Source organism: Lithobates pipiens, unplaced genomic scaffold, assembly GCF_037356315.1.
Source record: "Lithobates pipiens isolate NorthernLeopardFrog02 unplaced genomic scaffold, aLitPip1_a1.2 Scaffold_23, whole genome shotgun sequence".
Taxonomy (NCBI): Eukaryota; Metazoa; Chordata; class Amphibia; order Anura; family Ranidae; genus Lithobates; species Lithobates pipiens.
This window is the reverse complement of record NW_027507785.1, coordinates 247,654,270-247,666,451: the sequence shown is the minus strand read 5'-3', so window position 1 is coordinate 247,666,451 and position 12,182 is coordinate 247,654,270. Positions and strand designations below refer to the sequence as shown.

At 42.3% G+C, this 12,182-nt stretch overlaps 1 protein-coding gene across 1 annotated transcript in view; it reads left to right on the top strand.

The window, feature by feature from the left end:
• The first annotated feature begins 673 nt into the window (after nucleotides 1–673).
• The window catches only part of LOC143928241 (uncharacterized), a 52,179-nt gene continuing 40,670 nt past the window's right edge, over nucleotides 674–12,182 (top strand). Inside the window, exon 1 of the mRNA XM_077453001.1 lies at nucleotides 674–833. Within this exon, the coding sequence (XP_077309127.1) occupies nucleotides 798–833 (36 nt within the window). The 5' untranslated portion in view covers nucleotides 674–797. The remainder of the gene's footprint in view (nucleotides 834–12,182) is intronic.

Below are 12,182 nucleotides of genomic sequence, written 5' to 3'. Positions count from 1 at the left end.
ATGTAAAATATCAAGTATACCATGACTGTTAAAACAAAAATCTTATTGTCAGGAAACTAATATTGGTACAACTAATGCCCATGCACAGCACAGATGGACCCTGGCCAGTGATCGTTGTGCACTGACACGTTTGCGCATCTGTGGGCGCCTGTGCACATTTTTGTGTGCATTGGCGCACTCCTGCCTATTTAAAGGCGGCCCTGATGTATACTAATCACTGGATGTTCCTCAGCTTCCCGTGACCTGTGTTCCTGCTCTGGTTGTCTGACCTGCCGTTGTTGCCCCCGACTAGCCCCAAAGGATATGCAAACCACAGCCAAGCAGCATCCAATTTGCATCAAATAATTGCACTGAGATTTGGATCCAAATTATTGCAGCAGTGTGAACCTAGCCTAATTGTCAGCTTCCCCAGCAGCCCATAAAGTATGCGATATGTATATTTACATTGCTCCAAGCTGGACCAACGTAAGCATGCAATAAAGATAATACCTGGAGTTCAGCTTTAAATTGTAATTCAAATAATAAAGAGCATAATAAAATGACAGCATAGGTAAGCAGTGTGTGAAAAGCTTAGATAATATTGTGGGAACTTTTCCTCACTGTATATAGATATCACTGTGTTCCTAACCTGTCATTAACCTTGCTCCATTAGTTACTGTTTGTTGCTGTGTTGTATACAATCAGGAAGAGGACTTGCCCCAAGCACTATATCTCTTAGAATATCAGAGAATTCATCACCTAAGCAAAGTGTGCCAACCAAACTTCAGGTGATCTTAGTATCAATCCTAATCTTTCTCATGGCGAACAGCCTTGGCACTGCAAATACCAGAAAGGTAAGAAGCATAGCCAAGGGTTGGATGAATTATACACTAACAGAGCTGTCACTGGGCAAGGCGTGTCTATTTCTATGGTGACTATGTTTACTCTGCAGTTCTGCAAGACTTATTTTCTGACCATAATATGGTACGATTGAGCCTATATACATATATAAAGGGGCTTTGGAATGTTTTTATAGGCACAACCAGATGTTTTCCAGTTGATAATGAGATTTTTGTTCTCTGCATGCTGGGGGAATGCTCCATAGGCAGTGACGTGGCAGCACAGTGAAATTCTTCCAATCTGATTAAGGCTTTAGTGTTCTGAGATGCTGTGTCACCATGTTCCCCAATCATGTCATAGGCTGACTGCATACATGTCCCCAAATTTGTGTTGTGTGACCATTGCACTTTGTTTAAGGATACTTTTAAACAGAATAGCTGCATTGTTTTCTTGTAGAAAAACAACAAATTTGAACATTGTTAACAATAGGATAATAGTCTTAGGCAGGCGTATGCAATCTTTGGGTCAGAACCTCAAGACGAGACACAGGGGAAAATGTGGGGGTCACTTATTTTTCCCAATACCAAATGTTACTATAATATGATCCAGCAGTGGAAACAACTATTTCTTTCACCGCCATATTATTACACAGCAACAAGCATACTTGGTAGACAACATAGTCACATATCCTTGTGATGTAACACTGACATGCACCCATTGCACACCCTTAGCCCTTTACTTAGTATTGATAAATGGCAAGAGAATCTTCCCCGTCACTGTCTCTTATAGTCCAATATTAGTTGGTTTTTGGAGGGTGCGGGAGTCCAGGGCACACGTGTGATGATAGCGAGGTCTGAAAATCCCTCAAACTATGTGTAGACAAAGGGGGGGGGGGGGCAGTACTGAACACTGTATCACCCTTATTTCCCCAGAATAGGCGAGTCAGTAACAAAAATGGTAAAATGTCAATCTCATGCCTATGCTTAACTTATAAGTATAGGCAAAACTTTTTTTTTTTTTTTGCTTTGGATAGAGGGGAGAAGGATTAGAACACTTGCCATTTTTGATAGATGTCTGTGCCCCATTAAAGAATATCACCTTCTCTATTTTTCCTATTTAACATTATCATTAAAAGAAAATCAAAAATTGTGTGTTGTCCCCAGAAAAGTAAGAGGGGAAAGGTTCCAATGGGGACACTAGTTCTGATGACCTGGTTGTCCCCAAGGAATTGCATAATTTATTAGAATTTCCTCTCACTTGCTGTTTGGCTATGGGACAGGAAATCCCGCAATAAGACAAAGATGGTGAAAAAAAAACTGATAAGGGTTATAACCCTCCTTTGCTCTATCCAAAATGGAAGAAAAAAAATGTTTTGCCTATAGTTCTACTTTATGTAGACACGCTTAAGTTATCTTAAAGGGTTAGTTCACATTTAATGTCCATTTTGCAAATTATCCAACCATGCATTCCAGCATCCCCAGCACATTACATACCACTCCTCCACAACTGAAATGCTGTAATTGCTCCTGCCCCCCTTCATACATGTAGGCTGTGTGTTGCCTGTCCAAAAAAAAACCTTAGTAGCCGACTCACCCTCGTAATGCCTTAATGACAGAATACATCAGACATTAGCCATGTGGCCATATTCCCCCAGCAGCCACTCATTCAATTTTAATTTTTTTTACTCTAACTGGAGAGTGCAAAATCAGGCTCACCTCTGCATAGAAACCAATCAGTTTCAGGATTCTATTGCCAAAGCTTAATTGAACAAGCTGAGTTTAGTAGATGATTGGTTTCCATGCAGAAGTAGTAAATACACCCTAGTGTGCTCTCCCCAGCAGCTTCTGGAGAACACTGTTTGGACGAGCAGAGTGGCTGCTGGTGGCACACTGGTAACATCCAGCAACGGCAGGACAGAGAGGGGTAAGCTATACCAATGGCACGTACACACGATCGAATTGCCCGGCGTACTTAGTCCGGCAAACAATCCGGCGGATAGTCCGGCGGACTTTCTACCGAACGGACTTAGCCACACACGGACACACAGGAAGTCCAGCGTTTGCTTGCGCGATGACGTACAGCGCATACAACGGGATTAGAAAAAGGAAGTTTAATAGCCCGTAGCCAATAGCTTCTTTTTTGTACTTGCTTCTGAGCATGCGTCATTCTTAGTCCACCGGACTAGCATACTGACGAACGTATTGTCCGCTGAAAGTCCGGCGGAAAGATTGGACTGCAAAAATACTTTCTAAGCCCACCGGACTTTACGCTGAGAAAGTCCGCTGAAGCCCACACACGATCGAATTGTCCGCTGAAATGCGTTTTGGTGGACTAAGTACGCCGGACAATTTGATTGTGTGTACGCGGCATAAGAAGTCACTTTTCAGACAGGTTGCACAGAAACAGCAAAGGAATGGTTTGTAATTTGCTGAGGATGCTGGAATGCATGGAGGATTGAATGCAGAAGCATCATAAACCTTACTTAGCAGACTCTTAGCCCCTGTACACACGGTCGGAGATTTCCACAACCAAATCCGTTGGATTTTGCCTGTCGGATTTTGTCCGTCGGATCTTGTCCGAAACTGTTGCATACACACGGTCGGGCCAAGTTGGCGAAAAATCCGATCTTTCAGAACGTGATGACGTAATTTCGTTACGATGGGACTACATTCAGGCTAGTAGCCAATAGCTTTGATGTAGGAATTTGATCTGAGCATGCGTGGCACTTGGTCCAATGAAAATGCTATACACATGATCGGATTAGGTCCGTCCGTCCCAGTTGGTCGGGAAATATTTCCAACATGTTGGAAAATTGGGTCGGACGGAGATTCGGACGGAATCAGTCCGATGCAAACCACACACAGTCGGATTATCTGACGACACGGTCCGATAGGACACATTCCGACAGATTCTCCGACCGTGTGTACAAGGGCTAAGAAGAGCTGCTGATGAGGCTCTGTCTTAAATGGTCAAGTCATAAATAGTCTGGTCTGTAGTTTAGTGACTACACATCTGTGAGTCTGGTACTAACCTAAACTTTTATATATCTCAGACATTCAACTCTAATTGGTATTCTATAACTCCTACAGTAGAGATTACCTACCAAAACAGAAACTATGCTTATGCTGTAAATTGTACGTTTTCCCATCAAAACAGGTTATGCTGGCTACCACGTGTGTGCGTCTGTGCATGTGTTTAAAAGATTAACTGCTTAGGCAACCTGCCTCAGTGGTGATCACTTTCAAGCCTCGTACACACGATCAGATTGTCGGACGACAGTTTGTCAATTTTTTGTTGCATGGTAGTCTCATGTCAAAAGTGAACAGGTTACTTACCATACAAAAATGTTCGTACAACAGAATAAACATATATTGATTGGTTTTCCCAAAAGTTTTAGTGTCTGCAAACTATGGGAAAGATTTAGGCTTTTTTTTTTTTTACTAGTAATCTGCAATTATTTTTATTGGTACTGCGCCATTTTGACGGACAGATCAGAAACTTTTGATACTTTTTTGGGACCATTGGCATTTATACAGTGATCAGTGCTATAAAAATACACGGATTACTGTGTAAATGTCACTGGCAGGGAAGGGGTTAACACTAGAACAAAATATGGGGTTAACACTAGTGGGCGATCAAGGGGTTAAATGTGTGTTCCCTCAGCATGTTCTAACTGTGTGGGGATGGGAGTGACCAGGAGAGGAGCCATATTGTTTTTCCTACTTAGTAGGAACAAACGATATGTCTTCTCTCCTCTGACAGCACACACAAATCCCCTTGCTGGGAACGCGCCCTCAGATGGCTGAACATGGGTAGAATGTACCCATACGGGTTTTTGACCAGGAGAGCCATTGTGCCGCAGTATATATGCGTGACACCGTCGGCAAGTGGTTCATTTCTGAGCATGCGTAGTCTTGCTCTTATGATTTTTTTTGTATGAAAAATCAGACGTTGAGTTCACGTACCACAAAAATTTTATAGTCTGCACATCCAGCCTTTGTCTGACGTAAAACCAGAATCAGCTGTCGGACAAAATTTTACTTCCGATTTTCATATCGTGTGTACGGGCCTTTAGTCTGCTGGTGCTTAGATGTTTGTCCTGTGAACTGGAATATCCCTACACAGGATGAGGCTGTGTGTGTGTGTGTGTGTGTGTGTGTGTGTGTGTGTGTGTGTGTGTGTGTGTGTGTGTGTGTGTGTGTGTGTGTGTGTGTGTGTGTGTGTGTGTGTGTGTGTGTGTGTGTGTGTGTGTGTAAGTCGCAATGAGCATGGTATAGTTTTAGAATTTCACATGCAGACAAGTGTGATTGGGCCTCTATTAAACAGAAATTGCAGTCTGTATGATCACTTCCTTTAATATATGATTAACACATACAGTACATGGGGTCAAATTGGGGTAACATTTTCCTGCTGATATTGGCTTCTTGGCCTTGAAAATTTTGAGCACCAATGATGCAAGGTAGAGCAGCATGATTAATCATTAAAATATCACGATCTTGATTCAACCCCTCTCACGATCTTAATCCAGAATTACCACGATTCTATGTAAGTGCAGAGCCATTCTCTGTTCACGCACAGCTGTCAAAAATCCCCCCCCCCCAAAAAAAAAAAACGCTTCCAGTAAATGTTTCTCAGTGCTGGGAGAGAACTATAAACAATGTATTATTTGGTTCTTTTGGTTCTTCATCTGAAAATTAGGTTAGTTTAACCTCTTCCCTACCCACCCATAGTCATAAGACGCCCCCACAGATGGAATCCCCATCCTGGGTGGGCGTCATCCCATTCCCGGCCGCCTAGGGGGCGCCCGCGGCGTCGCTAGGGACATGGTGCGTGTGCCCGGCAGCCACGATGGCCGCCAGGCACCTGCGATTGCCCAGGAACACAGCAGGATCGTGGATCTGTGTATGTAAACACACAGATCCACATCCTGTCAGTGGAGAGGAGACCGCAGGTGTGTTCCCAGTACAGAGGAACACCGATCGGTCTCCTCCCCTTGTGAGTCCCCTCCCCCCACAGTTAGAATTACTCCCATAGGGAACATATTAACCCCTGCAGTGCCCCCTGGTGTTAACCTCTTCCCTGCCAGTCACATTTACACAGTAATCAGTGCATTTTATAGCACCGATCGCTGTGTAAATGTGAATGGTCCCAAAAATGTGTCAAAAGTGTCCGATATGTCCGTCACAATGTCGTAATCATGAAAAATAAAATCGCAGATTGCTGCAAATATATCCCCTATTATGTAGGCGCTATAACTTTTGCGCAAACCAATCTATATACGCTTATTGCGATTTTTTTACCAAAAATATGTAGAAGAATACGTATCGACCTAAACTGAGGGAAAATCTTTTTTTTTTTTTTAAATGGGATATTTATTATAGCAAAAAGTAAAAGAATATTGTGTTTTTTTCAAAATTGTTGCTCTTGTTTTGTTTATAGCGCAAAAAATCAAAACCACAGAGGTGATCAAATACCACCAAAAGTAAGCTCTATTTGTGGGGAAAAAATGACGTCAATTTTGTTTGGGTACAACGTCGCACGACCGCGCAATTGTCATTTAAAGCGACATTGTGCCAAATCGCAAAAAGTGCTCTGGTAAGGAAGGGGGTAAAATCGTCCGAGGCTGAAGTGGTTAACCACTTATAGTGGAGTTCATTTGTTTATTAAAAGTCAGCAGCTACAAAAAGTGTAGCTGCTGACATTTAATAAACAGCCAATCACCTGTTGACAGTACAGGTCACTGCGGCCATGTTCTCCCTTGGAGGCGCCAGCATCTCTATAGGCACCTGGCTGTGGCGGCTTGCGGGTTCACAGATAGGTGTGCCGAGTGTGCATGCACAAGTGGCGCTGCGGTCTGTGACTGACCACGGAGTCTTCTAAGACCGGTCATGTGTCCCAGAAGCCTTTGGGAGGGAGAGCTTCTGTTTCTGGACGAAGTAGGAGCGGGTACCTGTCAAATTCAGGTACCTGCCCTCCTCCCCAAAAGCTCAGTTTCACAAACAGGAGCCAGGGAAGAGGCCTGGAAGCGGAAGTTTCATTTTTGGGTGGAACTCCGCTTTAAAGACTAATGCTGGCCATACACACACAAAATTTTGGTCGTTTACAGACTGAAAGATTATTCGACATTCAAAAGCAAATCGGCCACTAACTGTCAGGATAAACTTGTTTACATGATCGTTTACATGTTCGTAGTGATCATTCGATAACAATAAAAACATATATAAATTATACAAGACAGAATATTATTTTAGTTTTGATTATAACATACATGTATACACTTTCCTTGAAAGGTAAAAGTTTTTGCTTCGGATCCATCGACATTAGCCAGGCCCGCGGTCAAAATCGTTGGTAAAGTTGCGTCCACTCATTTTATGATTGTTGAACGATCGTTCAGAAACTGGCCTGTTTTGGCTGAAATTCTGGGCGTGTACAGCCAGCATAAGCCTTTTTCTGACACATGTTGCTTAAAATCAGTATTTTTTGCTGAGAACCCCCAAACATTATACATAATTTTTAAGCAGAGATCCTAGAGAATAAAATGGCGGTCAATGCAATATTTTATGTCACACTGTATTTGCGCAGCGGAATTTCAAACACATTTTTTTGGGGAAAGAATACACTTCAATGAATTTAAAAATACTAAACAGTAAAGTTAGCCCAATTTTTTTGTATAATGTGAAAGATGATATTATGCCGCGAGAATCATGATCTTTATGCCAAGCAAAAAAATTGTTATTCTCAGCTCTAGTGTTGGGCATTCTTATTGACCTTAAAGTGAGCATGTTTAGTGAATAAAAGTCTATTGTTGGGCAAAGAAATCATGCAACAGAGCACATACCCATGGCTGCTATACATACTATAGTAGAACTTTTACTGGGAATAATGGGTGATTGTTCATCTGCATCACCACACCCCCTGGATCCCTCAAAATGTTAATCACCAGTTTGGCCAGTTTATGAATGTTGTGCTGATTGTTTTTTTTTTTCTACAGAGAAATTAAAACTGTTTGAGGATGATCAGTGCTCAAAAGTTGTAATTGTTCCATGAAAGTTAGCTCCTACATTGCTCAAGAATCAGAAATGGCAACTCATATCATTTGTATTAGTTTTAAAATATTGGAGCACCTTACAACCTAGTTGGAAGGTATAAGGTTGCAAGTTTTAAAGGTACTCTAAAGCCTCATACACACGATATGCTCCATCGGACAATTGTCGGATTTTCCGCAGACAAATGTTGGATGGCAGGTTTTAAATTTTTCCACGGACGATAGGATTTTCCGATCGTGTGTACAGAAGTTCGTCGGACAAAAGTCCAAAGTACAAACACGCATGCTTGGAAGCAATGACGAGCCAGAAGCGGTCAGTCTTGTAAACTAGCGTTCGTAAAGGAGGATTAACATCCGTGACGCGGAAAATTATGAAATCTCGGAATGCAGCTCACATTCTCTTTAATGCAGGGCTTGACAAATTTGCTTGGAATCTAGGAGCCAGCTTAAAAAGTTAGGAGCCAGGTCGGTAACGGAGATCCGGACCTGTCCCTGGCCTGACATGGAGACGAGTGAGGGGAAGATAGTGCCGCAGCCCCCCCCCCCCTTTTTTTTTCCTTAATTAAAATAATTTTTTTTTTTTTACTTTTTACAAATATATATATATAATTAAATTAATAAATAAATTAATAATATATATATAATATAATGAGAAGCCATTTACCAGCCACCACACTCACCGTTGGGCAAAAGGCGCCAGATGACGCCCGCAATCACTTCCTTCTCTTCACTTTGGGAAGGAAATGGGCGGGCAGTGAAAAACAGGCAGGGGAGCTTCACTCCATTAGGAATTAGCATTATTGGAATAGGGTGTAATTTCTACATCCACCACAAGATGGCGCCAGACTACCGAAAGATTTTAGAAGGCCGCAAAGCCGCGGCCTCAATTACTGGCCGGCGCGGCACGATGAAATTGCGCGGCGGAGTTCGGGGTCCAAATGGAGACGGGATACCCCAGCAGCGTTGCCCCAGTCGCCAGGACACGAATTCTAGGCGCAAATGCGACCAGGCGCCCGGGGTTTGTCGAGCCCTGCTTTAATGGGATAATAATGAAGCTGCTTTGCTGGCGATACTGATGGAGTTATTGAAAACGAATTTCAAAGGCTTTTTTTTCTAGTGATATCAAGAATAAAAATTTTTTTTTTTGTGCAAGTTACCACAACACCATTATGTTGGTGTCCCTTGTCAATTTAACATTGTATTTTTTTTAAATGTAACTACCTACTCCCAAACTGTCATTTGAAGTAAAACACAAGCCAAGTATTATTCTCCACAATTTTTTTATTGTGCATTAAAAAGGAGAGAGAAAAGAAAACAAATAAAATAAGACATGCTATCTGCCAATAGAACTTAACCAAAAAGTGCATTATATGTATCCAAAAATATAGAAAATATACCAAATCAAATCATTCAACCAAAAAAATAATAATGTCAAAACAATAACTCCAAGGCCAATAATAAACAAGACGTTATCTCCTCCGATTTTGCAACATGTCTGGTTGACAAACGGCCATTCAGAAATGAACTGAAAAGCGTGAAATGAAAAAAAGTGAATCAACACTCACCAAACTTCTACCAACACGAAATTAGCAGAAGGAGCCCAAAGGGTGGCGCTAAAGAGCTGAAAAACCATGTAGTACGTCACTATGTTCGTGATTGTTGGCCAACAATTGTGTGCCTTGTGTATGCAAGACAAGTTTGGCCCAACGCCCTTCGGACAAAAGTCCACGGTTTTGTTGGCCAACAATCCGATCGTGTGTACGAGGCTTAAGGCCGGCCATAAATGGATCAAATTTCTTTCCTGCAAACATGGGTTTCCATTGTGTTCTCCTGGCCGGGAAAGACATCCCTGCCGGGAGAACACAGTGATTATTTCTAGTGACTATAAAAGCAGCTAGCAATAATTGTATGTAAAAACTGACAGGCTGGTTGTACCCAAGTTAATCAATCGATCAATTTAAGTACATTCAACCTGCCCATACATGGTTCGAATTTTGTCTTGCTCCAGCTGATTCGAACCGTCTATGGCCAGCATTATGCATAAAGCTGGTAAAAGACATTAGATAGGCATCAACTGTTAAATGGATAGGACAATCATTACATGTCTATTGCACCAGGAGATGACCCAACATGAAAATGATTAAACATATTTCAAAGAAGTGTTTAATAACTCTAGCTTTCTATCCATGCTTCCCTTCTCCAATGTGTTACTGTGTCTGCTCAATCTAGCTGCAGACAGAAGTCTTGCAAGAGAGAACTTTTGGATCATTTCTGCACTTGTAGGGACACCTTATAGTGGAACACTAGACAGACAGCTAAATATAAAACATAAATGTTTACTAGAAATGGAGGTCTGTACCTCGTTCAAACCATAATTTGCTTATGCTATGTGACAAGTACCACTTATAGTCTTACTTTAGTTTAAAAGCGTCAGGGTGGTAATTATATAGAACCTCTACAATTCTTTTACCACCCACCCTTCAGCCCTGTGTAGGGCCTTTACTAAAGTGGTCAAAATTAATTAACGCTCTCTCAGACCACCATTCTGGCGGGGGCAAATTACAGTGCCTTGAAAAAGTATTTACACCCCTTGAAATTTTCCACATTTTGTCATGTTACAACCAAAAACGTAAATGTATTTTATTGGGATTGTATATGATAGACCAACACAAAGTGGCACATAATTGTGAAGTGGAAGGAAAATGATAAATTATTTTTTTTTTTTTACAAAAAAATATCTGAAAAGTGTGGCGTGCATTTGTATTCAGCCCCCTTTACTCTGATACCCCTAACTAAAATCTAGTGGAAACAATTGCCTTCAGAAGTCCCCTAATTCATAGAGTCCACCTGTGTGTAATTTAAGCTCAGTATAAATACAGCTGTTCTGTGAAGCCTTCAGAGGTTTGTTAGAGAACTTTAGGCCGCGTACACACGGGCGGATTGTCTGCCCAACTAAGTTCGTCAGACAATCCGACAGACAGTCCGTTCAAAATTTGAATGAACGGACTTGACCACACACGATGAGCACAGTCCGCTGAAAGCGTGCGTGATGACGTGTACAGCACGTACGACGGGACTAGAAAAACGACGTCCTATACACTGCAATGCAACCTTCGGCCATGTAAATCCTTTCTGAGCATGCGCCATACTTAGTCCGTCCAACTTGCCTACACACGAGCGGACTGTCCGCTGAAACCAAGTTTGGACGGACAAAACCAAGTTTGAACGGACAAAATTACAGAAATTCCGTAAGACTTTGTTCGTCAGACAGTCCGCTGAAAAAGTCCGCTGAAGCCCACACACGAGCGGATTGTCCGCTGAAACACGGTTCAGCGGACTAAGTTGGACAGACAATCCGCCCGTGTGTACGCGGCCTTAGTAAACAAACAGCACCATGAAGTCCAAAGAACATACCAGACAGGTCAGGAATAAAGTTGTGGAGAAGTTTAAAGCAGAATTAGGTTATAAAAAATATCCCAAGCTTTGAACATCTTATGAAGCACTGTTCAATCCCTCATCCGAAAATATAAAGAGTATGGCCCAACTGCAAACCTACCAAGAAATGGCCGTCCACCTAAACTGACAGGCCGGGCAAGGAGAGCATTAATCAGAGAAGCAGCCAAGAGGCCCATGGTAACTCTGGAGTAGCTGCAAAGATCCACAGCTCGGGTGGGAGAATCTGTCCACAGGACAACGATTAGTCGTCCACTCCACAAATCTGGCCTTTATGGAAGAGTGGCAAGAAGAGCCATTGTTAAAAGAAAGCAATAATAAGTCTCCTTTGTGAGAAGCCATGTAGAGGACACAGCAAGCATATGTAAGAAGGCGCTCTGGTCAGACGAGACCAAAATTTAACTTTTTGGCCTGAAAGCAAAGCGCTGTGTGGCAGAAAACTAACACTGCACATCACCCTGAACCCACCTTCCCCACCATGAAACATGGTGGTGGCAGCATCATGTTGTGGGGATGCTTTTCTTCAGCAGAGACAGGGAAGCTGGTCAGAGTTGATGGGAAAATGGAAGAAGCCAAATACAGGGCAATCTTAGAAGAAAACCTGTTATGCCCTGTACACACGGTCGGACTTTCTGATGGGAAAATGTACGATCGGACTGTGTTGTCGGAAATTCCGATCGTGTGTGGGCTCCATCTGACTTTTTCTGTCGGAATTTCCGACACACAAAGTTTGAGATCTGGATCTAAAATTTTCCGACAACAAAATCTGATCGTTTAAATTCCAACCGTATGTAGACAATTCCGACGCACACAGTGCCACGCATGCTCAGAATAAATTACGAGACGAAAGCTATTGGCCTCTTTA